Here is a 27,900-nt window from a genome sequence, read left to right on the forward strand (position 1 = left end):
CTCTATCGCGACGACTGAGCGCCGACCGCGGACGTCCGGCCCAGCCGGCCGGCTATCAGCTGCCAGTTCCAGGTGGCCGGCGCCACGGCCGAGACGTGGAGCTGACGTCATGCCGGCGCCCGGCGGCCAGTGAGTGGCCGCGTCGCGCCCGGCGTGACGCCATCCTGACGTCACTGCCACCGCTGGCGGGACAGCTGGCGGCCCGGTGTCGACAGAGGGAAACCGGGCCGCCCCCGCCCGCCGCAGATGGTCAGGGGCTAACGAACAGGCCGGCGCCGGCACGGTGTCTCGCCGTGACCCGCTCGCGGTGCTCGCCGTGTCGGCTGGCGGTGCGACCCGCCAACAGCCGGCTGTCCCGGCATCCGAGCGGCCCTCCTGATACCACGGGGCGTCCTTCAGGCCTCTCAGAGGCGCTCCGAGCGAGCGCGTCAGGCGGGCCGCGGTGGCCTTCTGGGACCACATATATGTAGACCGCGCGAACATTCTTGAGATAAGAGTGTTGAACATGCTTGAGAACCATCAAGCTGTGGTAAAATGCCGCGGACAGATGGTATGGACGATCAGCTGCGCCGACACCGCTGACCAAAATCGCCTGACAGCAACGCTTCTCAGAAACGGGTTTCGCCACGCCGGGCGCCATTCAGTCCATTCTGGTACATCAGACTGAACCCATTCACCCCTCCGTGGGATCAGAGTGCTATTTGTCGAGCTGCCCGGCCCTGGCGCGATAGCCGCTTCAACGACTGATGGAAGCACTCCAGCTGAGCGGCTTCTGATAATGTCCACAGCTCAACCCCGGACTGAACGGCCTCTGAAAATGTCAACAGTCCAACCCCGGACTGGACGGCCTCTGATAATGTCCACAGCTCAACCCCGGACTGAACGGCCTCTGAAAATCCCCACAGCTCACACCGGACCGAGCGGCCTCTAACAATGCCCACAACTCACACCGGACTGGACGGCCTTTGATAATGCCCACAGCTCACACCGGACTGAACGGCCTCAGATAATGCCCACAACTCACACCGGACTGAACGGCCTTTGATAATGCCCACAGCTCACACCGGACTGAACGGCCTCCGTCAATGTCCACAGCTCACCCCCTGACTGAACGGCCTCTGATGCCTTAAACTCAGCCCCGTTCTTACCGGCCTCTGATAATGCCCGCAACTCACCCCCGTTCTAAACGGGTTCTGATAACGGCCACAACTCATCCCCGTTCTAAACAGCACAACGGACTGAACGGCCTTTGATAATGCCCACAGCTCACACCTGACCGAGCGGCCTCTGATAATACCCACAACTCACACCGGACTGAGCGGCCTCTGATAATACCCACAACTCACACCGGACTGAACGGCCTCCGTTAATGTCTATAGCTCGCCGCCGGACTGAACGGCCTCTGATAATGCCCACAATTCACCCCCGTTCTAAAAGGCCCCCGATAATGCCCACAACTCACACCGGACTGAACGGCCTCCGATGATGCCCACAGCTCACTCCGTACTGAAGGACTCTGATAATGCCCACAGCTCACCCCCAGACTGGACGGCCCCTGATAATGCCCACAAATCAGCCCGCTCTAAACGGCCTCCGACATTGCCCACAGCTCACCCCAGACTGAACGGTCTCTGATAATGCCCACAGCTCACCCCATTCTAAACGGCCTCTGACAATGCCGACAACTCACTCCCGGACTGAACGGCCTCTGACAATGCCAACTCACACCGGACTGAACGGCCTCTGATAATGCCGACGACTCACACCGGACTGAACGACTCTGATAACGCCCACAGCTCACCCCCATACTGAACGACCTCTGATAATGCCCACAGCTCACACGGGACTAACAGCCTCCGATTATGTCCACAGCTCAAACCCGGACTTCATTCTTCGGTCTTCATTCTCACAGCAGCAGCCAGCTTCGAAAACCAAACTCGATATGACTATTTTATTTCAATAAGGTTTCAACATGGTTTACGGAAACTTGTCACAGCTACTGCTGGCGCGCGCGGCGGACAGACGCGATGTAGTAGTGGCGGCGCCGGGGCCGGGGCCGGGGCCTGGCCGGCCGCCGGCGCCGCGCGTAACTAAAGGCACAACAAGCGGCCGGGCCGGCGCGTCCGGCGGCCGCCGGCGGCGCGCGCGCGCCCCCTGCCGCCCCGCGAGGCCGGCCGCGCCCGCCCACAAGGCGCGCCTCTACTGAGGTACCCCAACTCAACTTTGGCAGATGGGCCGCCCGGCGGCCGGGACGCCGCGGTGACCAGCTAAACAAGGCAGCCGTTTTAGATAAGACACTAACGCTGCGGATACAAAAGACTGGTTATGCGACCACAAGTAAACGCAACCCCTCGAGGCGGAATGGGCATATAACAAGAGTGACGAGTTCGCAGCCTGGCGGCGCGCGCGCGCTCACGTGTCCCCAGTGTGGAGTAGCGGGAGAATTTTAGCCCTTTTGCGGCGTGAGGCCGAACGCTCAGCAATATATCACAATTGCCTCCAATAAATACATGTAAAAAAGAGGGTGTGTTGGGGCGGCGGCGCCGTCCGTGGCGCGTGTGGAGGGGGCGGGGCGGGACGCAGCGGGCGCCGGTCTAGCAGCACTGCTTCTTGACGGGCCCAGAGTCGTCGGTGGGCTCGATCACAATGGGCCCGGCCGACGAGGGGCGGGCCGTGTCGTCGCCGTGGTCGGGAATCTGCTTCTGCGACATGATCCGGTAGATCTCTGCGGACACGGCGTGGCGGGTGAGGCCAGCGGCGGGGGTCAGGGCGCCGCGGCAGCCCGGAAGGAGCCGGAGGGAGGGGAGGCAGAGGCGACGGGCAGGGCCCTGTGCAGGGAGCGGCTGGCGGGCTGGCGGGGCTGGCGGGCTGGGCGGACCGACCCCTGACCAGCTGCTGCGGCGGCTAGCCCCACGCCGACTGGGACGCATCTGTCCCGGGAGGGCGGCAGAGGAAACATGCAGGACGGATGGTGACGACCGCATCTACGCAGGGCGTCAGCTCTTCAACAGACGCAAGCAGGACCGGGTGCGGACGGAGCCTGAGAGGAAGACCACAGAAGCCGGTGCTCGTAGTGTGCAGGCGACGGGGAACACTCAGACGCCGTGACAACACCGAAAGCAGCTACCCGCGGCGCCAGCGAGACGGTCACCGCCACAGACAGTCAGAGCCAGGCACCAGTGCCGCTGATCCACAGAGCAGCGGCGTGTTACAGAGTGAATGTGCTTCTCGCGAAGACTGTGCTATACCAGGCTGGGGGGGCGCGGCCAGCGAGGCGGGGACCGACAGAAAGCCGAAGAGACCAGCCAGCCGCAGCAGCGACTCACACCAGCCGGTGGTCAGGAGCCGGGCCCGACTCGGACCGGGAGGGTGGCCGGATCTGGACGGAAGGATGACCGGATCTGGACTGGGAGGATAGTCGGATCTGGACGGAACGAGAGTCGGATCTGGACAGGGACGTGCGGATCTGGACCGGAAGAGCAGCAGGCTTCGGACGAGGACGACGTCCGGATCTGAACAGGAAGACTGTCCGGACCTGGACCGGGAGGAGGGCCGGGTCCGGACCAGGAGACCGGCCGACGGGCTTGCGACGGACGGTGCCACAGATCGCGAGGAGGCGTACGGGAACCACACGCCCGCGTTTCACAATGACCGGCAGCAGGAGCCGCCCGATGACCCAGAGATGACCCGATCTAGGCGGCCCGCTGCACTCGGCACGCAACGTGAGAGCCGGCAGCGCCACCCGGAAACAGGAGCGTATCGGCACACGTCTCCAGCGCCCCGCGGCCACCGCGCCGACCGGTCGCGGCCGGTTAAGCGGACACAGACGAGTGTGCGGTGCTTGGCTCGTGAGTGCCTGCATGCTGGATGAAGCCCTTTTGCCATGTGAATGTGGCTGGTGCAGGCGGCGCTCAAACCGTGGCAACACACGGCTAGACACGGGATTTTACATGAGCAACAATAAATTTAGTAGGCTTGTACGCCGTACGGGGAATCGCCAGTCCCAATGTCGCACAAGAAATACAAATCTCTCCCAAAAGCATACTACTCCATTGCAAGTTTTCTTTGAAAACGCGACGGAAGGTACGAATGAAAACGCGTGGCGTTGGGTTAACGGTCGACACCCTCTCGTTGGCAGCGTAAGAGGTAAACACAGCTGCTCTGCGCATTTCAGCCCGTTTCGTAGATGACCGCTGTTAATTTCGGTTGTCTGTCCGGCCGCTACGCCGCAGCCGGCGGCCCGTGCAGACGCCCGGCGCTCCGGTAAACAGGCCGCGCCCCGCCCCCGGGCGGGGCTTCATCCAGCATGGGCGACGGTGCCGTGCGGGGTCAGAGGGGAGAAGCACCGGACCTGTCGGCGCGCCGTTAGTTCTGGCAGCACTGTCTGCGCACGTTCTCCGTGTTGACCGTGGGTTCCACGTGGATAGACTTGACGTTGTGAGTGGGGGAGTCCTCATCGTTGGGCTCTCGGATCTGTTTCTGCGAGACGATCCGGTATATCTCTGCGCGTGCCAGGCCGCACCCGTTAGTCGGTATCACGCAGTGCCCACGCACACACCCACACAGACACACAGGGAGACAGAGGCTCGCGCGCACGGGGTGGGTGAGGCGCCGCCACCGCCGGCCCGGCCGCCGGCGCCGGGCCGCTATACAGACGCGCCGCCGCCGCCGCCGCCGCCGGCCGGGCGCTGTTAGTGGTGCCGGGACGCGCCGGCGCCGGCCGACGGCGGCCCGGCGACGAGAGCCGGCGGCCGCCCGTCACGCAGCGGCCGGCAGCGCCGTCACGGACAGAGGAGACCGCTGCAGGCCGAGTCACGTCCATATCACCCCTACAGCTACCGACACATCAGGTAGTGACGCCAAAGCGCGCGGCAGGCGGCCAGCTGCGTCGGTCATCTGTTGTGACTTGATCGATAGCGACTCAGTGTGCTTCACTTGGCAACGACTACAAAATGCCTCGATAATCGTTTCAGCATGCTGACCTACACCACAGGGGATGCAAGCGCTCACTTTTTCAATGAAGCACACCTGCACGGGCAAAACTATGCAAAACGCCACAGCCCTGCCACCAGATCCGACACATCTACTCCGCAAATGCCGATCACACGTCCAAAACACCGGAAATCTACGCCAGTAAAACGGACAGAAAACTACCAAAAAGCTATCGACAAACACAGCACACCAAATGCCGGGACACGGCGTCCGTCGAAACGCCCAGGCTGGGGCGGCCGTTGTACCTGTGAGAATGTTCTGGAAGGCCGTCTCCACGTTGGTCGAGTCCAGCGCCGAGGTCTCGATGAAGCTGAGCGTGTTGCGCTCGGCGAACGCCTTGGCCTCGTCCGTCGGCACCGCGCGCAGGTGTCGCAGGTCCGACTTGTTACCTGTCGAGAGCGGGCCGGTCAGAGGAGGAGCGGGCCGGGTCAGAGGAGGAAAGCGAGCCCGGTCAGAAGGGAGGAGCGAGCCGGGTCAGAGGGGAGGAGCGGGCCGGATCAGAGGGAGGAGCAGGCCGGATCAGAGGGGAGGAGCGGGCCGGGCCGGGTCAGAAGGGAGGAGCGGGCCGGGTCAGAGGGGGAGGGGGAAGCGGGTCGGGTCAGAGGGGATGAGTAGGCCGGATCAGAGGTGAGGAGCGAGCCGGGTCAGAGGTGAGGAGCGGGCCGGGTCAGAGGAAAGAAGCGGGTCGGGTCAGAGAGGAGCGGGCCAGGTCAAAGACGAGGGGTGGGCCGGGTCAGCGGGTCACACGCCATCGGCAGCGCCACCACCGCTCGCCGCCTGAGGAACGCAGGTTGGAATCCCGATAGAGACGCGCTACAGCCACAGCATGTGGAGCAATCCACCCCGGCCGTGTTTTTGTTATTTTTTCACTAAGTGCTGTACGAAACCACAAACGGCCACTGAAGTCATGTGTGATAATTCATGGCTCAGTTCACAACTTAACAACGACCAATGCCACGGCAGAACAACGAAAATGTCTGCGAGACAACTGCCAAGATTTATAGGTACTTACTCGTCGAGGAACTATCAAACACACATGACAAGCGGACCGTTATCGTAAAACTATAAGCACCCAAATGCTTTCCAAATCTCTCTCGAAACCGAGTCGTTCAAATTTCGAATTCCGCCATCGCACGCGTCAAGGCCGGCAGCCGACACAAGCTGAATACGGCGACTCAACGACGTTGCCGACCACTTTGTCGAATTAATTTCATTAGCTGCATAGTTCCATTATCAGTCAAAGTGCATTCCGCGAGCCGGCCGTCCGGCGTGCTGCCGTCACAGCAGCGGGCTTCAGCGCGCCGTGCGCCGAGCCCGAGCCGACCCCGCGCCGCGACCGTCGGTGCCGCGCCGCGACCGTCGGCACCGCGCCGACGGACGCGTCAGCTGACGTGCTCTTGGACGGCGCGGGTCACACGGCCGGCCGACGTGGCCCGATAGCGGCCCGGCCGCGATACGGCGATACGGCGATACGGCGGCGCACGTCACGCGTCACGCGACAGGCCGCCTGCGGGGCCGGCGGGGCGCCCAGTCGGCCGCCGGCCGCTTCCGGCAGCAGCGGGCTCGGTCCGTCGCCGGCAGCTCCGGCCGCGGGCGCGCCGCTGGCGGTCAGCGCCGCCGCATCCGCCGTCGTGAACAAAAGAGCTCCTCTCGCCCACCCGCTAGACACCGCCCCGATCGTGCAGCCGGCGCGTAACAGGCTGCAATAATTTGGGCGGATAACATGCTGAAATCAAGATTAAGGATGTGCTGGCCGAGTCTCGCACCGCTGAATGTTCGCCGAAAGGCGCGCAGTTCGCCATTCTTTTTTACTATTCATCGCACTTAATTCCATCAACGTACAAAAATTATGTAGTGGTAGAGGCCGTCGAACAAGTAATTTGAATTGCGAATACTGGTGAGGAACACGACGCCCACAGTTAGTTCTGTGGATTCATGCACGATCGTAAAGCAACCAGCCCGGGGACGACTGTTGCCGGGCGTTACTCTTGACTGAGCTGTGTGCCAGAGTGTAAACAAGCCCTGACTCGTCAGGTCACCGCCGGTTCAAGGCTCACTCTAGCGGTCACACCGAAGCCGACACGATAGCGCCAGCGTGCTCAAAGAAGTGGGCCGATAACGAGACTCGTGGACACCACTGTTCCAATCGCTTCAGGTTTCAGTGTGCACAAAATCGTTCCAAACAAAGTACACAAACAGCGCAAACCATTCGTTCAATTTGTGCCACGAATTCGAAACTAAGCATCGCTTAACGCAAACGCACGATCGTGCAGCTTCCGCATCAGACACCTTCGGAAAAATAGCTTTCCTCCACATCAATCTTAGGTCACATTTTACCGGGAGATTTTCCGCCTCGGGCGGCCATGTAGGGGTGACAGCTATGCCGCCGACGGCGTCAGGGAGGCGCCTGGCCCGGCCCGGCACCGCGTTCAGCCCCCACCGCCGCCACTCACCGCGAGCACGGTGACGATGTTCTGACTGGCGCGGCCCTGGTGCGCTCAGCCCCCACCGCCGCCACTCACCCACGAGCATGATGACGATGTTCTGGTCAGCGTGGTCACGCAGCTCCCGCAGCCAGCGCTCCACGTTCTCGTACGTCAGGTGCTTGGCAATGTCGTACACTAGCAGCGCGCCCACCGCTCCTCGGTAGTAGCTGAGGGACACGGCGCGGCCGCCCGTCAGACGCGCTCCGGCTCGCGGCTCGTGCGGCCCCAACGGCGGACCGGGCCAGGTCTCGGCAGCGGCAGGCCCGCCGACGGGTCACCGAGGGCGGCGCCCCCCGGTCACCGGCACCGGCGCTACAGATCGCGACTCCGGGCCAGCTGCCGGTCGCCAGCCACGCTCGGCGCGATCACCAGCGGATCCGACATCATGCATCAGCACCAACAGGTGTCCGTGTCACGAAGAACACGCAATGGGGACGGATTTTCCTTTTTTGGGTGCCGCAATCCCCCCCCCCCCCAACTTGGACTCCAACCCTCAACCCTTAGGATGAAAGTGGACCCCAGTCAGGGAAAAATCTGCTGTTGGTGTATTTCGGAGGTAGGTGTCCCATCTTTACCTTCCCACCTACCACCAGATCACGATGTAAAACTACACCCAACACGCAAGGCCGGTGACAAAGCTCCATGGTGTCAGCCAAAGGGAGGACTGCAAAGTAAGAAGGAGGGTGCTCACGCAGATGTGATGGCCCGATACCGCTCCTGACCAGCAGTATCCCAGATTTGAGCCTTTATTGTCTTTCCATCCACCTGTGAGGAACGCACAATGTCATACAACGAGAAACACACGGTCTGGTTAGCACACATGTCTGGTACGAACAGGTCATCAGGAGAAATCCCATCAGCCAGCTGAGCCCAAAACATCATAAACAAAATGACCACTGTTTCACAAGTCATGATAAGGAATTGCGGTATCCATGCTGAACTTCAGTGAACATCATACACAAGGTGGCCTCTCCAGTTAAACCAACAAAATACATCACTGCATACCGATATACTTCTGGTCGCAAACTCCACACCAATGGTAGACTTGGACTCCAGGTTGAACTCATTTCTTGTGAAACGGGACAGCAGGTTACTCTTTCCCACACCTGAATCTCCAATTAAAACAACTGTAAACAAGATCAGAGTCTCATCATGCATGCAAAGTGAATGCACATATAAGATGACAGCCAAAAAAAAAGGTTAATTTAAACACAGTGCTCAACAAATCTCCAGCAACACAATGTAGTTTGTTCACGCATCACATGAATTGCAACATGTAGGATTTACTCGGTCAAACACACTGACATTCCAAGCGACTTTCAACAGTATCTAAGAAAACATTCTGATCAATTATTAAGAAATGCAACACAGGAAGTTTATATGATAACTCCTCTTTAAATTATGGCTAAGATATGATGAACAACTGGAGACTGTATTAATCTTACCTTTGAACAAATAATCATACTCATCATCTCTTGTGTTACTCATGTTGTGGTTTCACAGCAAACTGAGACACCCAATAAATTTGATGTCACTTAGGTGCCTGAGGACATCGGTTCAGCACATTATTCATAAGCACCATTTGCTACAAATGTTGATACACCAGGTCAGAAAACCCATGGATAATCATCAGTGACAATTTGGGTTAAACACTACTGAGAGGCAACATTCCAAGATTCCCTACTGAGGTGTCAAGGATGCAAACACAAATTCATGCTTCCAGAATTCTGTCTCCTCAGCACCTAGATGTCACTGGCTGCCAACATGTTGCCCTTTGACCCCAGGCCCTGGAATTCTGGTCATGATCTTGTCTGCCTTTATCAAACCCCATTGCACCCAGATGCTGGTTAAATGCCACCTAGCTTCAATTCTGGTTGGCTGATGCTGAGCAAGCAAAGACATAGTAGCAGCAGTGAACACCATATTGGAAGAAAGGCATCAATAAACATTCAAATCTTTATACTTGAGTGCCCAAACATTGTATTAATGCAAGCACATTAATAGATATGAAATTAATGAAACACATTGTGAAAGGCTTCTTCCCCAAAAATGCATGGTAAGGCATCTGTTGACCAGAAAGAAGAAAGAACAGACATTGGAAATAATAGAACATTAGTGAAGTATCAAATTCATGCATTTAACAATAACTTACAATGAAACATGCCAGGAAGCACAAGAGCTAACTAATCTCTCACATTCAATGGCACACCACCTAGTGGATCAAGATATCAGTCCAAGGGGCAGGGGATCTTCTAGTATCAGTCATAAGGACCTTGCATAGCTTTCCATTAATAGCAAGGCTACCAAATCCAGAGTCTGCCCTGACAGGAATACAGAACACAATGCCTAAAAACTCCGGGACACCTGTCAAATCAATATATATCTGACAAACATCACAATGTTGCATCATATTTATCATATCACTAGCTAGACCAAACACATGATAGCATGCAAAATACAACTATGAGCATCTAACCCTAAATCTTGTACTGTGTACATAAATGCAATATAAATCCAGAGCCCTTTTCATACAGGACGCATTTGTGTTGCTTAATGGCCATGCACACAGAGCACTTGGCACTTTCAGCAGCACAGAGCACTTTATTATCATGGATAAATATCATATCACAGGATAAAAAACATGCATTTATTCTTTCAACAATCATTAAATGGGTTTAAGTGCATAATCCATGAATGATGTATCAACCTTTTCCGAACTATAAGACATATGCAATTCATGCCTAATATAAATATAATGTGCACTGAACATAACTTTAAAGTCGAGCACCACCAAATCTCACGCAGCGCGAGTAGATGCGACGATACTCCCCTAATGACCAGCACAAAGAGTGGAGACTTGTGGCGTTGTAGCCGGGGACAAAAGCGCCATAAGCCACATGCCAAGCATCTCAATGTCGGTATACAAATGGAGCGCATAAACAAAGGGAAAAAAGAACATGCTTCCGATCGGGATATACCTGGCCTGTTCCGACTTCGGAAAGTCCAATTATATTGCAACAATTCACAGCGAGATCCTCACACCCGCGATCCACCGTCGCAAAAATGGTGGTGCTGGTGACGCCCATGCGCATGCGCAGAGTGGAGCAGATTAGGCTTATTTCAGTGTACTAGATATGATGCCATTAGCCCCAAAATCTGAATGGGGTCGTCCACATATTAGCGCTACGTATTGAGGGGAAGGGGTTCTTGATTGAGCATAACATAGGCGTAACAAGGGAAATGGAAGGTTAGACAAGGTAGTGTTGCACTCAGGTAGGGTCGCAAATCATGTTTAAGGTTTTCCTCATTTAAAACCCCACAACGAGATATCATTGGTCCACCCTCACAAGCAATACGTCACCCGTCTTTGTTTCACACCTTTAGGTCAATGAAGGGATAGACAGACGTTACTCTTCGTGGCCTTGCGGTTAGCACAGCGTAACCAGGTGGGGGGGGGGGGGGGGAGTATTTCACCCAGCTGCGCCCAACCAGAGAGGGGGCTATATGACCGAGCAGTCGTAGCTCCAGAAATCCTCCCAACCGGGAAGTGGGTTACGTGTCCAATATGACATAGCAATATTCATCACCAGACCCATAGATAACTTATCTCAGCAAATGGCTAAGGATCTGCACCAAAAATAAAATGTAGTCTTATTCGACCTGGTCATAATTCATCAAGCCGCATTGAGCACCGAGCCCCGTGCGTTGGATTGGCAGGGACGGATGCAGAACGAGCGAACCCACCGCAAACCCAATATAATTTGCCGGCATGTTCCTTTGGCCGTCCAAGGAGCGTGATGCTCTGCAGCAAAAGACGCACTTGCTGTTGCGTGTCCCACATTTGGGTGCACGAGACTCCATAGCCCCTCTGAGTTCACATAGCCTCACGAGTTCACTCCATAGTTCCTCTGAGCATGACTTCACGGGCCCGGGAGCGCATGGGAGTCTGAGTAGTGTGACATTTCGTTCCCAAGCGCAGATTTCCTCCGCCCGTGCCTTCTGCTGGCACCTCTGGGCGACCTGATCACGGTCTGCTCGAGTGGCCATTTGTAGTCAGTTCTCTTCAGCTCCTAAGCCACGGAGCGTCATTGTTCACGGCAACGACAAACCGTTGAAAATCGTAGATCCCCGGCACGGACGGCTACGTAGCGCACATCAGCCCATCCCAGACCATCGGCCAGCACGCGGAGCACATAATGTGCACGGAGTCGCCGCGCCACTATTCGCCGCACTTAACAGCGGCAACCGGACTCGCCGCTTTCACCACCCAGCTGTCAGATACCGCGTGTATTGAGCATTTCGGAGCAGACACGTGGCCAAAGTTGGATGCAGACAATCGGAGGTCCTAAAAAATCTCCCCGCGGGAAAGATGAGCCTATTCCTGCGACATAGTTTAACTTTACGACACCGGTCTTGAAAACGAAGTTGCACGAAAAAAGAGCAAAAAAGCGCTAAAACGTGTTTTACTATGGACCTAAAATACAAATATGATGTAGATATAACCATATCTATGTCCAACCGTTATCACAGCTGTGATGAGTAAGTTGCATCGCGCTCGTAGTAGGCGTAGTACACAACGCATTGCACTTGACAACTGGATCATGTTAAAACGCGTCATGCGCAAAAATAGTTCCAAATTTTGTACTGCATGTGAGCTATGCTAGGTCACAATCGTGCAAGGGCAAGACCCAAGCTCAAAACGCAAACCGTGTCACAGGCCATAAATGAATGATAATGAATGCGAGGTCTGGGCGGCATGAGAGGATTCAGCTCGACTGGCGCATGACAACCAATCAAAAACGCTGCTCACACTCAAACTCACTCCGACAGGCATAGCGACGCAAGTCGGTTGCCACAGCACGACAGCTTCTTCGTCTTCAGGAGCGAGCATACGACGACCGCGGCGTGGAAGCGTACCACGGGCGTGGTGCCGAGCGGTCCGTTCTACCAGCTAGACATCGCGCTCTCCACTCACACACACATCACTGCCGACACGGACGGAGGTTTAGGGCGTTTCACCGCCGGCGGACATCGCCAGCCCTCATATGCTCGTCTCGTTCACGTCGACTGCGGCACGCACGGCCTTTGGAGCCCACCGCCGGCCAGGGAGAGTCGTCAGCTAGTACAGAGGAGGAGGTTCATCAGCTGGGCTGCCCCCGCTGACGTCGGCGCGTCTCGTCTGACACCGCCGGTCCCGTGACGTCACCAGACGGGTCCCAGCCCGAGGCCTGCAGCTTCGGCACCGGGATATCGGCGGAGGGGCCGGCGCGGCTGGCCGCGGCGCCGCCGGCCGCCCCCGGGTCAGGAGCCGCGCAGGATGGATCCGCATCCTCATTCAGCTGGTCCTGAAACGACAGAGCAACGGAAGCGTCAAGAAGCGGCTCGCTGGCGGCGCTGACAGTGATTGGTGATGTGCTGCCGTTCCACACGGCTATTACTGGTGTATGGCTGGTCCACCAGGTTCATCTGATGAGCACGTGCAACTAGCTAATGCACTGAAGGCCACGTCCTATGCTATTTTTAAAACATGCATCACAAATCTGATAAAACAAACACCAGACAATGGTACAGCAAATACGAAACACCGTGTCGGACCGCTACTTCGCGCGCATCTGATGAGCTAACGGCCGACGGGTGATGGCCCCCCAAGCTGAGGTGACGCAGGGCATCACGTCTGGCGCCCGGAGCGACGTCCAGCCTGTGTCCCCTCACCCTGTGCTTGATGTACGAGAGGAACACGTCCCAGACGACGGTGACGACGTTGACGTACAGCACGCGGTACGGCTCAGGTACGTAGCGGAAGTTGATCCACTGCGTGGGCGGCCAGATGGCCCAATCAAACTGCGGGCGGAGGGCGGCCGCGTGAGGGCCAACGGACGTGACGTTGTGTCGTCGCTGTCACGGACCAGCCCCCGTGCCACCGCTGTCACGGACGAGCCCCGGTGCCGCTGCTGCCACGGACGAGCCCGGTGGGCTGCAGGGATTTGACACACTGGGCGCAGTGTAGCGATAATCGACTTGACCATACAGCCTGCAGGGAGTCGAGCCAGTGGCAGCCATGGGCCCGAAGATCAAAGGCTAACGTCCAATCCACATCAAAGAAATCCAATTAATACAGTGGGTCTGTGACTGAAGCCAACACACTACTGAAAAGAACAGCTGCAAAATCAATGAGTGCATTGGAAACTCTCTTGCATGTCACTAGGGTCCACGCCCGGACCTATCTTACTTGACCACATAAAACATCGACTTGCGCGGCCAAGCCGGTCGCCATGCCTTCTGGGATGAGATGCCTTTTCCACAGCAGTCAAATCTAGAAAAGTGTTAAGAAGCAAGAAGAACACCTCCTTGGAAGTTGCGCCGTGTCAGTTTTGCCGCAAATGAACACAAGGGGTATCGGTCACGGGTGTTTTTTTTTCTACAACGTTGCAACATAGCAAAGTGTGACTGGTATCACCTTCCTCGTGAGTTTAGCATGGACAAATGTAAATTTACCACTCGCGAAAGTCTGCATAACGCGGGTCGTAAATGGGCCCGGACCTCACCAACACGGCATCGCAGCCTCTCGAAACAGCCACTGCTTGGGGCGGTGTACGTACTACCTCTAGGTCTCGGACCCCGCGGCTGATAAAGACGTGGGACCAACTGCACGGTGCATGTAAATGTGCACTGTATGGATAACTACACTATCTCAACATCCATAGGCGTGACAGTAATTTACTTCGAGCGACCAGGGTCAGCTTTTTCGAAGCGTGTCTCGGATACGACACGCTGTGGCTAAACCGATTGAGTATGAACCACGAGAACTCTACATCCATATGAACCCGTTCACTGACTATATCCACTCAACATTGCAATTTTCGCAACGATTTGCCTAAAGCCAGAAGAAAACCGTATTATCGGAAATTACCGCTTTTGTCAGCTGAAACGGTAAGGTGTGGCACGACCCGTCTCTAGACATTTGCCGGGCGTGTCGTATGTGAGCAAACGAACGCCGCAGAAGTGGGTGTCCACATCCTGAAAGTCCATTAAAAACGGACTATGCCACAATGTATCACTGATCGAGCCAACTTGCAAGGTCCATTACGATATCTGACCCCATTAGTGCGAAACGCACCTAAACGACCACCCATATCGATGTGTGGGAGTTCTGAACATTAGAATTACAGGGACTACGCGTTTCACCGTTAGTGCCCCCCCCCCCCCCCCCTCCCCATATATCACAATGTCACCAACTCCGCGGTAACCTTCCCCTAAGCTCAAAGCCAAGCCAGCCACAGGTCCCTTTAAGACCCCGGCCAGGGGCAGTACCGCTGCAGGTCACAAGGTTAGCACCGCCCTGTCACTGACCAGGTACACCTCCGGGAACTTCATCTGAAACTCTTGCAGACTGCGCGCCATGGTGCGGCCCTCCAGCAGCCCAGCGCCCAGGAAGAAGGTGACGGCGAAGAAGGGCGCAGCCACCAGCTGGTCGGCCAAGATCTTGAGCCGGACAACGCGGCCCGAGCGGCCAGGCAGCCACCGGTCCAGCCATGTGTACCACAGGTGGTGTGGTGGGCCCTGGCTCAGGCCCACAGCAAACATCCGGCCTGCGGGGGTGACACAGGGTCTGGGCTGGTCTGGGCCTGTATTCACACATGGCTGCATAATCATGCCCAACCAGGCACAAATGAACTCAAGCAAAAACATATCATGGTAATGAGGAGCTTTCAATGGCGATAGGGCCAGGTCCCTGATAAGTAACAAAATGGACACCTATTCGTGACTCAACTATGCATGTGCATATTCACCCAAAATGCAGGGTAACATAAAGGTCAATCACTTAAGGCAGCAAATAATAGTTCTCAGCATTGTGAGAGATGGAATAGAAACAGGCTTCAATTTGTACATTTAGCCTAAAATCTTACTTCAACTGATTTTTATCTTCATAACATGTTTTACCTTGAACCTAAGGTCTTGACCACAAGTCAAGATGGATGCAGATGAACAGGCTCACAGCACAAGAAATCCTAGAGATAAGATCAATGAGACCCTTACCAGTACGCTTCCAGTTATAGTGTTCCTCAGCGTGCACTCCACGTTGGAACTCCAGAAGCTGTTGTATACCATCCCCAGCAGCCAGCAACGCCCCACAGCTGACAGTGTTGGTCAGCCAGAGCCGGCGACCAAACAAGGCACCCAGCAGGCCCATCACCTTGCCTTGTAGTGACACAGTTAGTCTCACTGCCCTGGGTCAACCTCTGGTTCATCACTCCAACATAAAGCCCCTGACCTGGAATGTGATAATGGTTGAGATCGAACACAGGTTGGTAATGTTTGCAAACATGTCATTTGGCAGCCCCCAACCACCCATCAAACTACATATTCAAATGTTATCCAAAATGCAGACAGTGTCCAAAGCACCCAGTTAGCCCATGAGCACCACAATATTCCAAGTAAGCTCCATCACCACCAGACAGCCCAAGTTGCCTTGCATTAGTCATCAAGCCAGGATAAATCCTCTGGTCTGGCACACCAAACTGGTTGATAAAAAGGAATGTAACACACATTTTAAACATAATATAGCTTGTGAAGACTGGATGCAACTGGTCACCAACACTCTGAGCGCTGGATATCCGAAAAAGATCGTACATAGCTACCAGGTGGGCATGTACCCGTGCAACAACCATGGCTTGTAAAACTCATGCATAATCGTTAATTCCAAGGCTGTCTAACACTTACACCCTAGTAAATTGCTTACGTTTGTGTATGGAGCTGCCGGCCACATGCCAGGGAAGGGGGCTGCGACCAAGAGACCCCCTCGAGACGGATGAGATGGGCGCGATAACCGCACCAGATCGCCTGACCCAATGCCCTAGAACAGACCCGTGACCTGCACCAGCCAGCAACCGTGCGCGCGGCACAACTCGCCAATGCATCATTGAAACAAATGCGTCATTTTCGCTGTACCGCTGTCAAATACGAAAAGCAGCTGCAAAGAAATGTCCTAAGCTTGCACAAGCTCCACTTGACCCTGGGCGATTTGCGGTGGAGGTGCTCGTTGTGATATTTCGAGCATTGGGTGCATAACTTACACCGTGATGGAAGAGCTTACTTGTGCATCTCTCTATTTCATCGAAAAATACAAAACTGCACCGCAAGAAGATGGGGGAGTAATCATCGAAGAATTTCTGGATCAGCAGCTTGGTGCTGAATATAACCTGGACGTTACTTTTTCACCTGGTGAGCCATGTGCATCGCGATTGGCCTTATAAATTGTGTGACCATTGTCACTCAGAAAACATGATCATTTGTATCAATCCATGATTTGTCTGATCACCATGATCCTGTATGATACTAACACAGACATAGGGGCCTTGCTCCTGGCCAGTCTGCAACAAAATCCATCCACCGTACTGGACACTTATGTGACATCACCGTGTTGATCATCATACTGATCTACGCTAAACTGAGGCCAGGCGATATTATTCTAAATTTCTAAATTGTCTTTGCATGAACATAATTTCAGTGTTTTTGCCTGGAATTACCTTTGCAACATCATAGTTCCTTGGAACATTTTTATATATATGCTGGAATTGGTGGCTGTGCACACAACACTTAGTGCTTATATTTACAGTGTGCAAGTACTAAAACATTTTTCAGCACCGTTGATCTGAAGCATCTCCATGTAGTTGCGACATTGTAACCCACAATGTGTATATGCTTATTGCATGTCCCAAACAGAAATTGATGGTTTGATGTGTGCCTGATAGCATTTGTCTTTTTCAGAGTGGGAATGGTTCAATGTCAGCAGGCCCCTTGAATATGCATCTGACTTGGATGACAAGCTTGTAGTGCTTGATTTTTTCACCTACTGCTGCATCAACTGTCTTCATGTCTTGCCATCACTTCACCAGCTGGAAAGAGATCACTCCATTGAAGATGGCCTTGTTATTGTAAGTTGTTGTCTTTGTTTATTGCATGATATGCTATGTTAGAGGAAATAAGTGGCCAAATGTTCTTATGATGAAATGTGATTTTAGTTCCCAGATTGACAAGCCAGACCATTCCTGTTAATGGTTTCAGTGATGAAATAAAGGAACTATAAACAACTTGTTAAGATATTGTAAGGTCATATCTTGGTTGTATTGTTTCATTTATGGTCATTCATATCTTTATGCCTATTCTGATGCACAGATCTGCTGTCCACATATTTGTATGCTGTGAGCATCCACATGCTGTGCCTCTCCATGGTCCCCTGGACCCACAGTCAGCTGGACCAGGGGCATTCCACAGCAGGTGAGGGACTCGCGCCGCCCTCCGCGCCACCACCGGCGGCGACAGACGGAGCAGCTGTCTGACGCGCGCGTCCGGCGGCGTGACGCGGCTGGCGGCGGTGCGTCTTCGGGCCAGCGTTGTCCCGGCAGTGGCGGCCAGGACGGCGCGCGCCGCCGCCGGCCTGAAGCGGCAGGGGCTGCCGGCCAGTGCATCGGAGAGCGCATGTGGACGCGGAGATGGCGCTGACGCGGTGTCAAGCACCGGGACGCTTCTGTAACTGGCGGACAGCTTATCGGAGAGTCCGTGTGGACGCGGAGATGGCGCTGACGCGGTGTCAGGCACCGGGACGCTTCTGTAACTGGCGGACAGCTTATCGGAGAGTCCGTGTGGACGCGGAGATGGCGCTGACGCGGCGTCAAGCACCGGGACGCTTCTGTAACTGGCGGGCAGTTTATCGGAGAGCCCTTGTGGACGCGGTGATGGCGCTGAACCGGGGCGGGGCTGTAATTGGCGGCCAGCGCCTATGGACGGACGGCCGAGTTGGCCAAGTGAGGCGAACCCCGGTGCCACGAGCTCTAATGGCCGGGTCTCCGGCGGCGGCAGTGGGATTTCACCCTGGGTCGTGGTCTGAACAGCTGGCGGTTCCGGGGGGCCGGCGATAGGACCGCTGCTATCCTGTTCCTGATGCGCCGCTCGTGCCCACTGCCCGCCACTCAAATTCTGCAGAAACCTCTGTCTGATTTCCTGACTCATAGGTCCGCAAGTGTGAGCACGATCGGAACCCATTCGCCTCAGTGCGTGCTGCGTGCGTGCGTGCGTGCGTGCGTACGTGCGTGCGTGTGTGCATGCTTGTGCGTGTGCGTGTGCTCGTGCGTGTGCTCGTGCGTGTGCGTGTGATGCGGTGGGCAGGGGTGGGATGGCCCGGACCGAGCGTCCGTCGGCCGGACAGCCGTCTGCCCTGCGCTTCAGAGCGAGCCGGCGCCGGGTGCGCTGACTCGTCCCGGCCGCCGCAGGTCGGCGTCCACTCGGCCAAGTTCGAGAACGAGCGCGTGTCGTCCAACATCGCGGCGGCGCTGCAGCGGTACGACATCGCCCACCCAGTGGTCAACGACGCCCAGCTGGTGCTCTGGCGGCGGCTGGAGATCGCCTGCTGGCCCACGCTGGTCATCCTCGGTGAGCTTCCCGCGCAGCCGTGACCTGCTCCGCTGGCGCCTGGGGCTCAGAATGGTCAGGGCTGAAGTCTTCTGGATCGGGTGGATAGGCGCTGGTTTATAGAGAAGTGCTGCCAATGGTTTTTGTGAATGCAGGCCCTATGGTACCCTGGATTAGTGCCTGTGGCTGGTCTGTTGGTCTGCTGATACCAGACGCGATTGTACGGACCGCTGCACCCACGTCTTGGTAGCCGTCCTCTGGCGTCGGACTGCGACGGACGTTGCTGGGTGTGTGACGCCGCGCACCGCCCGCCTGCGCCAGGTCCGGGCTGCCGACCCCTGCTGCTGCTGGTCGGGGAGGGCCACTCGGCTCTGCTGGGCCGGTTCGTCTCGGCTGCGCTGCGCCGTCTACGCGGCCGGCTGGGCTCCGGCAGCCTGCCGCTGGCGCCGGCCGCCCGGCCGCCCGTCGCCCGCCCACTCCGCTTCCCCGGCAAGCTGTGCCGGCTGGACGCGCGCCGGCTGGTGCTCAGCGACTCCGGCCACCATCGCCTGCTGGTCACCGACAACAGCGGCGCCGTGCTGGTGCGTGCTGCTGGGCGTGCTGGTCGCCCGGCCCGCCACACCGACAGCGGTGTGCCGCGTTTCAGGAGCGCAGTTCGTCAGTCTTAATACAAACGCTTGAAGTGAAGAAATGCATCACCGCTCAGGGATAGGGAGTCTATGATGATTATGTGTGTGCGTGCGTGCGTACGTACGTGCGCGTGCGCGTGCATGTGCGCTTGCATATGTGTGTGCATATGGGCAGGGGGGGAAAGGTCCGTTTTTTAAGTAACATGTCAGGAGTGACGACAATTTTATCCTGCAGTTGGATAGGAAATACCAGATTTTTCTCCAATATTGTGGGAAAACACTGGTCCCTGGCCTCACGGCTCCAGTCCGCTTGTCGCTGCCTTCGGAGCGGCCCTACTAACATATGTGGTGTTGCCCACAAATGCGTTCTCGCCTGCAGCACGTGATCGGTGGTCCAACCGCCGGCTTCCTTGACGGCAAACTGGGCGAGTCCAAGTTCAGCAGTCCGCAGGGGGTGGCCGCAGACGGCGACGTCATCTACGTGGCGGACACGGAGAACCACGCCATCAGAAAGGTGCGTGTCCGATAGCTCGCTCGAGTTGCCGTTCCTTCCACTCCATCGCTGAAGCCCGTCGTCACAGTATCCATTGGGTCGGTCTGGTCGCGTCAAGCGCGCGCCTCTGTGAGGCCGCCGCGGGATATAGGATATGCTGGATGTCGTGATTCTCGAGCGGACCTGCCGGCGAGCCTGGCGGTGGCCCTGGTTCCCGACCGTGGCCCCTGACTCTGCGCCTCGGTGGACCCTTGGTCAGCGCCTCGAGACGCCGGCTCGTGACGGGCACCTGCTGCGCCCCAGGTGGACCTGCAGGCGGGCCTGGTGGAGACGCTGGCCGGCACCGGTCAACGGGGCGACGACCTGGAGGGCGGCGGCGTCGGCAGGGCGCAGGTGCTCGCCTCGCCCTGGGACCTCTGTCTGGTCGGTGACCGGCTCTACCTGGCCATGGCCGGCTCGCACCAGATCTGGGCCTTGTTCCTCCGCGACGGCACGCTGTTCGGCAAGCGGTGAGGCGCGGCGGGCACGGGCACGGGCACGGGCACGGGCACGGGCGCGGGCGCGGGCACGGGAACGGGAACTGTTTCGAGTACCGGGACGGGACGTATGCCGAGTCAGCAGCTGCCGTAGGACACCTGCACTCAGCCGCGACGGGTCACTGAGCCCTGCTCATGTACTCAAAACAAGGATACTCGGCTAGCGAGACTTCAGTTCGGTTCGGCTTTTGACTCGCGCCTCATCCAGCGCCGTAGGTGATGTTCTCCACTACCCTGCCCGACTTTGAACGCGTGGCATTCCATTGCGTCTGTCGGGTTCTGATCGTGTACCCCCCCCCCCCCCCCATCAGCTCTTGCCTGTTTCTGACGGCATCTCGATGTCCCCGTCTAGCTTTGACCGTGTATCCCTCCTTCACTGCCCGTGCCCGGCTCTGACCATGTACCTCTCTCCGCAGCCCCTGCCCAGCTCTGACCGTGTGCCCCTCTCCGCAGCCCCTGCCCGGCTCTGACCTCGCACCCCTTCCCCACTACTCCTGCCCGGCTCTGACCGTGTGCCCCTCTCCGCAGCCCCTGCCCGGCTTTGACTTGCACCCCTCTCCGCAGCCCCTGTCCGGCTCTGACCTCGCACCTCTTCCTCACTGCTCCTGCCCGCCTCTGACTATGTGCCCCTCTCCGCAGCCCCTGTCCGGCTTTGACCTCGCACCCCTTCATCACTGCTCCTGCCCGGCTCTGATCGCGTACCTCTCTCCGCAGCCCCTGCCCGGCGGGCACCTGTCTTCGTGTGGCCGGCTCGGGCCAGGAGGAGAACCGGAACAACTCGTACCCGCAGCGAGCGGCATTCGCGCAGCCCTCGGGCCTGACGTGGGACGCGGCCGGCGCGCGCCTCCTGGTGGCCGACAGCGAGAGCTCCAGTGTGCGCCAGGTGGCGCTGGCCGACGGCGCCGTGCGGGCCGTGGTCGGCGGCGCTCGGGACCCCACGGTACGCTGGCCGCCGGCCGGGGACGGGGGGCGGAAGGGGGCTGGGATGGGGATGTTACGGCAGCTTGTATGGCACCCTATGAGGCCATTCCGCGGTAATTGGATTGTCCCTGGACGGTAGCTAACACGTACATCGACAATGCCAACGCGACAATCACAGAATAAACTCAGACATACATGAGAGCCGATTGTTACGAAATTGCGCCGAGCGGCTCGTACTTTCGCTTGTCCAGCTTATGTCCTCGCATGCTGCTAATCGGCCTGCTGACATTGGCGGCGGGTGAGAGGCGCAGCGGGAATGCCTTAGCAGTGCCTTAATTACGTCCCAAAGCGTCACCCATGTACCATCGTCTCGTCCCGTCAGAGTCTCCTTTTCCCGAACAGGCTGCCCGTGTAAATGTTCGTCGTTTGTCGCGACAGGTGTGAATTAACCAGTGGAATATGTGCGTGCGCCAGAGCTGCTTGTGGACGTACAGATTGTGTTGTTGGAGACAGATAATCGGCGGAGGGGGAGGGGAGCCCAGACTGCACTGTCTCGGGAATAGAATCCGGGAGTTGGTCTTGGTGGCGTGAAGGGCTTAGGCGACCCTCTCCTCAACGGAGTGTTCTGGTGGGCGGTGACCGTGTGTGGGCGCGTGCACGTTTGTCTCCGGCACCCCAGCCCGTGTGACCTTCAGGCGTCGGTCGAGCCCCGCTCCCCGGCCCGTCTCACCATCCCCTCCCCCCCCCCCCTCATCGAGCGGTGCCTCGCTCCCCCGCGGTGTCTGACTCCCCAGCGCCGGCCGCTGACGGGGCCGCCTCCGTAGAACCTGTTCGAGTTCGGCGACGTGGACTCGGCGGAGGGCCCCGCGCGGCTGCAGCACCCGCTGGGCGTGGCCTGGAGCGCCGCCGACGCCGCCCTCTACGTGGCCGACACGTACAACCACAAGCTGAAGCTGGTGCTGGCTGACGGACGGGGTTTCAGCTGCCGCACGCTGGCCGGCTCGAGCCGCGGAGACCAGACTGGACCGCTGCTGGAGGCCCAGGTAAGCGTGCCGGCCGCCGGCGCCGACGCCGGGAACTAGTGGGCTGGTGGGACGAACGTCACACCCATCGTCACACCCACATCGTCCCTCCCCCTTGGGGGGGGGGACGGATGATGTTGATATGAGAGTGGTAGGATTGGCGAAATGGCCGGTTTTGCAGTACTTTTTGTAATGCTTTCTACGGAATGTAGTGGCATTGCACCGCAGCAATTGCGGTTAGTTTGTTGGTAGTTGTGGAATGCACAAAATCTACACCTAGTTTACCCGTAAATGTCGCAGTGGGGGGCAAATCGGTGGTATTGGACGTGGTATACTGCCTGATTCAGGCGACGAATCGCTCGTAAACTAGAGTCTGAGCTGATGTGGCATGTCGGGCGTGATTTGTGGACATGCGTTTTGTCAGGTGCTTTGACTTTGCGTGATCGATCGCATACAAACGTAAACAAAAAGCTACTATTCCTGGTTTGGCTGACAGCCGTCGATTGCTGCGTTATCTGAATAACATACCGCGCAGACTTCTGATGACGCGACGTTGACCTGTCCTCCATCTGCCAGCCATTACAGACCAGCCATCGCCAGGCTGGTCTGTCTGTCTGGCGTTGCTCAGACACCTGTTGTATTGTGCCTTCCGAAGCCGCGTCGTGTCGCCGTCATGCAGCCGCGCTGTTCCGTCCCCAGTTTAACGAACCGGGCGGCCTGCTGGCGGAGCCCGCCGGCGATCAGCTGCTGGTGGCCGACACAAACAACCACTGCATCAAGCGGGTGGACCTGGCGGCCGGCACCGTCGACGAGGTACGCGTACCAGGCAGCCCCGCGACGCTGCAGGCCCACGCCGCTGCCGACCCCGCGCCGCTGCCGGCCCGTGCCGGTGCCGGCCCACGTCGCTGCCGACCCCGCGCCGCTGCCGACCCCGCGCCGCTGCCGGCCCGCGCCGCTGCCGACCCCGCGCCGCTGCCAGCCCCGCGCAGCTGATGTCTCACCGGGGCAGGAAGGGCGGGCGCTGAGGGCAGTAGTACCCGTGCCCCTGACGTCCCCCCCCCCCCAACTTGTATCGAAAATACTGCGCCACGGACGCTCCGACCTTTTGCTGGTGCGCCACGTGCGAATTTCTTGGTCATCAGAATCTGTATTTTTGTTGCCTGTGGTTGGCCGCTTTCTTCCCGTTGTCTAGTGTCGTCGGTGATACGTGCGCCTGCTGGATGGTTCATTCACGCACTGTAGCAAATGACATGGGTTGCTTAGATGACGCTGATTTCGCATGGAACTTCCGTGTCTGCGTACTTCTATCAAGCAAAGTAGGTAGAAGCTGCCTCGCTCGCAAAACTCTGTGAACCTCTAGGTAAACATGCCAGGTATGCAGACGTGGCATGGCCACCTTATGTCTATCGCCAACGTCGTCAGTCACATGCGCGTATGCGCTTGCGTATGACCTGGTGTGTGATCGTGGCTTTTGTGTTTCAGCTTGATGTCCGGATGACGCGGGATTCACCAGATCGGCCTACCCAGGCTGTCACATCGTCCGCAACGGTGCGATCAGCCGGTGGCGCCATCTCTTTAAGTCTAGAGGTACTGCTGTCTGGTGTGTCCCTGACAGAAGGCGCTCCGCACAGCTGGCGACTGGACCAGTTACGTGAGTATATGACGAGGAGAAGTATGAGCAAATGCAATACTGCGCTCCTACCTGACAATGCTGTCAAATATCTTACTTAGTCACTTTGTGAGTGCTCTGACCGGGTGCGTGAGCGGTGTGTGACCTGACCTTGTCCGCGCTCTGCAGCCTCCGGCTGGTCGGCAGCGCCACCCGGCCCGTTCTCTGTACCGCTGACTGTGCAGCTGCACGCGCCGCCGCTGCGCTCGGGGGACGCCGTCCGACTCCGCCTGCACGCACAGCTCTTCCTGTGCTCGCCGGCCGGCCTGTGCTTCCCGCGCGAGCTGACGTTCGAGCTGCTGGTGGAGGGCGACGAGCAGGCGCCGGCCGACGCGGCGGCGGCGCTGCGCTGCCGGCTGGAGGCCGCAGAGCTGGGCGTCTGAGTCCGCCCCGTCGGCGCGCCGGCCGGCCGAGGGTGGCGTCCGTCTCGCGGGCCCTGGCCGGCCCCTCAGCCCTGGCCGGCGGCCGCGGTTCGCGTCTCTGCGGATGGGTGCCGTACACTCCGAAGCGTATGTGTTATCAGGATGCTCGCTGTCAAGCTGATGCACCCATATGCCCATATTTTGTACTGTCATTCCGATGCGTAGTCCAATAACTAATGGCCTCTTGTTAGTTGTTACGGAGTGTTTGAATTTTAGGTCGTGCTCCCATGCTTGATGCTTTTTTACTGATCCCGTGATCACGGTTCTTAACGGTTGGTGGAAGTAACAGACGTCGTATTGCGTACCGTTGCATGGCACGTTGTGTCTGGAGTCGCGTTGAGTCAGTCTTGGTAGAATGTTCAGCTAACACTGCCTACTGCGCGAGAAAGTGTGGATCAATTTGACCAGAATGAAACCTTAACGATCTTCTACAATACATTGACTACTTGTGCCTTCGTCTTCGTTTTAATGTTTTTTATGACATGTTATCCAGGAACGATACTTTCCTAAGAACTGGTTGTGAGAAAGCTTTAAGTGAATGTTCTTGATTTGAAGATATTGAATCAAGCGTCAGGTATGATGAAATAGGCTCGCTTATAACTATCGATATTCTTTTAAGTGGAAAGACTCCTCTTGGCAACGCGATTTCTCTGTTTGGCAATAAATATGCTCCTCAACACGCCATTGTTTGCGTGATCGTACCTTGCGCAACACTGATTGAGAGCCAAGTGTTGGCCGTTATGTCTGGAAATCGCGCTCACGAAGGCCAGGTATGAATGACTTCACAATTATGTTTCCCTTTGCCGTGATTGCCACATGGCTAATGAAGTGACTTGATTTGAGTGGCGTGATTATGGCATTGTGGATGCCTGGGTGACTGAAATACTCTTCCCAAAAAAGTCTTCGCGGGCACGTAGCTCAGAAACTAGAGGGGTTTAGGTCTTAAGGAGGGCAGGGCCGTGAACTGCGTCGAATGATCTTCAAGGCGTCTATTTCAGTTCAAAAGTCCATACACATCGATCACTCCTGTCAAACAGAAGATGCATTTTACCTTCCGACGGCATTCTTTCCATGCATCGCCATAGGCCTTACGTTGAAATATTGAGTTAAAATAAGGTAATAATAAAATATAATATATATATATATATATATATAATAAAATGCAATAAAAATAAAATAATAAAAAATAAGAGGGGAAAAGGGGGTACGCATGGTGCCTCAAACGTCCACAGTTACACACCGGGTGTCTCTTCTTCCCACGGCTTTGATCACAATACAATTAATTATTCTTTCTCCTTTTAAACGGCCACAATACCATAACGTTTCACGATGTCTCTGCCTGATTGGTCGCCAAATGAGCCCTGCTGGTACGGTTCCGGGACCATCATTTCTTTGGCTGTAATGTGTTTGGGGGACGGGGGCGGCACAGTTGATAAAACAACACAACTACGGTGCGGATTGAGGTTAAGCTGCCGGCTCAGTGTTTCGTCGACTACGGAAACCGGCGAGGCTGGTTGTTGGGGTGAGTTATTAAAGAAATTGGTTGCGTTGCTAATTATCCCAGACAAGTTATTTGTGACATTTTTGCGCTGCGAATGCTGAGCTTATGTGGATCATGCTTCAGGTGCCTTTCGTTCATCGGTATTGCGCATTCTTGCCAATGATTACATGCGTAACGAAAAGGCCCTCCTCATCGGCTGGTGAGAATGTTCTCTTTCGGCTTACTGTAAGCGGCCTGCCTTCACAAAGCCTTGTTGACAATACTCCAGCAATTGAGAGGCTTTGAGACACGATGTCAATTGAAACACCATGCTACCGGCCGCCAGCCACAGCCTGATATCTCCCGTAGTCTGCACTCACGCGTGCCTTGCTAATGGTTGTCCAACTGCTCAGTTGTCCGCCAGGTGCTCCATTACCGAGTCAGAACGTCCTGAGCTCACCCCGCTTTACCCGCTCTTCCGCGCCCCGCCAGCCAGGCCGTCCACGCGAGTATTTTATTACAGCTACGGCTAGACATACATACGGTGGATGCTGACTACATCGACTCTAGCGCACGGCGAGCGAGCCGGGGGGAGGGGCGGGCGGGCGCCGCGCTCACCCGCCCTCTCCCCGGCCTTAAATATAAAAACACTGTTAGACTGACGAAGGTAGCTGTCGACACTGGCGCCGCGGCCTCGGGCCCACGGCCCGGGACACGTCCTCCGAGAGGAGCCGAGCCGCGCGTACCGTGTCCTCCGAGAGAGGCCAAGCCGCGCATACTGTGTCCTCCGAGAGGACACGTTCGCGGAACGAGCCGCACACACCACGTCCTCCGAGAACAGAGGCTCGTGGGACGAGCCGTGCGCACGGCCGTCATCGGGAGGCGGCCAGGTAAGCGCGCCGCGCGAGGCGTCAACGCTCTCCAGAGGCTTACCGAGAGCGCCTTATGACGAGAACATTGTTTACGGCGTCCCATGTGGCAGGCCAGTGGCCTCTGAAGAGCACTCGGTCCCAGTTCTTCCCCACGGAGCCTCCGAGGAGCACTCTGATCTCTGTTCTTTCCAATGGTGGCATCTGAGGAGCACTCTGCCCTCAGTTCTTTCCCATGCGGCCACGTGCGAGGGAGTTCTGAAGATCTTCCGAGGAGCACCCAGCACGGGCAATGGGCAGGCGCCAGCATGCGTGACAGCAGGCTAGTGGATCCGATCTTAAAGCTGAAAATTGCAATGCACAGCTGCTTGTCCGAGCTGGTGGCACCGGGGACAAAGGCGCGCGCGCGCACGATAAATATCCAATTTGAACGATTGCCTCAGCTGCTCCGAGTTTGGCACACGTACACGGAAAGGGCCGCGGCGCCGCGCACACCCAACACGTAGGAGAGAGTTAATATCATCGGGCACGCCGCCGAGACGCGGGCCGCCGGCCGGCGCCGGCGCGGCCCGCACTGCCGGCCCGTCGGCAGGTGGCGCCGCTCGGCCGGGCGCCGGACGCCCCGCCCTGCTCGGCCATAGCCCGTCCGACCGCCGGCCACGCCTACTGGCACTTCTTCCGCCGGCGGCAGCGGCACTTGCGCGCCACCGGCACCACCTTGCGGTAGCGCGTGCCGTCGTTGCAGATGAAGCTGACGCGCCGCTGGCGCACGCGGCGCGGCTGGCAGCAGTCGCGCCCGCAGCTGCCGACGCAGCGCGCCTGGCGCACCGGCCGCCGGGAGCGGCAGCCGTTCTCGCGGATGTAGTCGCGGTTCTGCTCGCGGCGGCAGCGTGGCGCTGACGACAGACGGGCCGACGGGTCAGCAGGCGACGCGGCGGTGGCGGCCGTGACGGCGGCGCTCCGCTTGTGAGA

General features: G+C 57.3%; 4 protein-coding genes across 5 annotated transcripts in view; 1 reads left to right on the plus strand and 3 right to left on the minus strand.

Annotated features, from left to right (window-relative positions):
* Positions 1-1,936: 1,936 nt before the first annotated feature.
* LOC119109185 (ras-related protein Rab-11A) lies at positions 1,937-10,550 on the minus strand. 2 transcript variants are annotated; one of them, XM_037232761.1, is made up of 8 exons: positions 10,457-10,550; positions 8,924-9,021; positions 8,484-8,605; positions 8,170-8,243; positions 7,515-7,645; positions 5,238-5,381; positions 4,352-4,502; positions 2,594-2,725 (listed from the first exon to the last, which is right to left on the minus strand). In XM_037232761.1, exons 2-7 carry the CDS (start codon positions 8,964-8,966, stop codon positions 4,366-4,368), a joined length of 651 nt encoding a protein of 216 aa, XP_037088656.1. In that variant the 5' UTR covers positions 8,967-9,021; positions 10,457-10,550; the 3' UTR covers positions 2,594-2,725; positions 4,352-4,365. The 2 variants fall into 2 exon arrangements, with proteins under 2 accessions (XP_037088658.1, XP_037088656.1); XM_037232763.1 differs by lacking the exon at positions 4,352-4,502 and having other exon boundaries at positions 1,937-2,725.
* A 1,218-nt stretch (positions 10,551-11,768) lies between these two features.
* Positions 11,769-16,344, minus strand: LOC119109183 (mpv17-like protein 2). The gene is made up of 5 exons (XM_037232759.1): positions 16,219-16,344; positions 15,516-15,750; positions 14,829-15,067; positions 13,191-13,319; positions 11,769-12,823 (listed from the first exon to the last, which is right to left on the minus strand). Exons 2-5 carry the CDS (start codon positions 15,667-15,669, stop codon positions 12,620-12,622), a joined length of 726 nt encoding a protein of 241 aa, XP_037088654.1. The 5' UTR covers positions 15,670-15,750; positions 16,219-16,344; the 3' UTR covers positions 11,769-12,619.
* A 115-nt stretch (positions 16,345-16,459) lies between these two features.
* LOC119110113 (NHL repeat-containing protein 2) lies at positions 16,460-26,592 on the plus strand. Its single transcript, XM_037233853.1, has 12 exons — positions 16,460-16,700; positions 17,247-17,413; positions 18,749-18,908; positions 19,209-19,468; positions 19,896-20,030; positions 20,313-20,518; positions 21,260-21,485; positions 22,291-22,509; positions 23,188-23,301; positions 23,971-24,139; positions 24,287-24,466; positions 26,552-26,592. The coding sequence occupies exons 1-12, from the start codon at positions 16,559-16,561 to the stop codon at positions 26,590-26,592; spliced, it is 2,019 nt and encodes a 672-aa protein (XP_037089748.1). The 5' UTR covers positions 16,460-16,558.
* Positions 26,568-27,900, minus strand: part of LOC119109641 (protein slit) — a 68,527-nt gene continuing 67,194 nt past the window's right edge. Inside the window, exon 29 of the mRNA XM_037233350.1 lies at positions 26,568-27,824. Coding sequence (XP_037089245.1) covers positions 27,592-27,824 — 233 coding nt within the window. The 3' untranslated portion in view covers positions 26,568-27,591. The remainder of the gene's footprint in view (positions 27,825-27,900) is intronic.

The sequence above is a fragment of the Pollicipes pollicipes genome, unplaced genomic scaffold (genome assembly GCF_011947565.3).
Source record: "Pollicipes pollicipes isolate AB1234 unplaced genomic scaffold, Ppol_2.1 Scaffold_7231;HRSCAF=8579_pilon_pilon_pilon, whole genome shotgun sequence".
Classification (NCBI taxonomy): Eukaryota; Metazoa; Arthropoda; class Thecostraca; order Pollicipedomorpha; family Pollicipedidae; genus Pollicipes; species Pollicipes pollicipes.

Excerpts from the sequence above, each read along its gene's own strand:
- LOC119110113 (XM_037233853.1), top strand. The coding sequence starts at position 16,559 with ATGGAAGAGCTTACTTGTGCATCTCTCTATTTCATCGAAAAATACAAA. Across the intron at positions 18,909-19,208 it reads GCCCACGCTGGTCATCCTCG|GTCCGGGCTGCCGACCCCTG; the intron begins GTGAGCTTCCCG and ends CGCCTGCGCCAG. Across the intron at positions 20,519-21,259 it reads GGCACGCTGTTCGGCAAGCG|CCCCTGCCCGGCGGGCACCT; the intron begins GTGAGGCGCGGC and ends CTCTCTCCGCAG.
- LOC119109185 (XM_037232761.1), bottom strand. The coding sequence starts at position 8,966 with ATGAGTAACACAAGAGATGATGAGTATGATTATTTGTTCAAAG. Across the intron at positions 8,606-8,923 it reads GTATGATTATTTGTTCAAAG|TTGTTTTAATTGGAGATTCA; the intron begins GTAAGATTAATA and ends TCTTGTTTACAG. Across the intron at positions 8,244-8,483 it reads TTGCGACCAGAAGTATATCG|GTGGATGGAAAGACAATAAA; the intron begins GTATGCAGTGAT and ends CGTTCCTCACAG.
- LOC119109183 (XM_037232759.1), bottom strand. The coding sequence starts at position 15,669 with ATGGGCCTGCTGGGTGCCTTGTTTGGTCGCCGGCTCTGGCTGACCAAC. Across the intron at positions 13,320-14,828 it reads AGTTCCCGGAGGTGTACCTG|TTTGATTGGGCCATCTGGCC; the intron begins GTCAGTGACAGG and ends CTCCGCCCGCAG. Across the intron at positions 12,824-13,190 it reads TCTCGTACATCAAGCACAGG|GACCAGCTGAATGAGGATGC; the intron begins GTGAGGGGACAC and ends CTGTCGTTTCAG.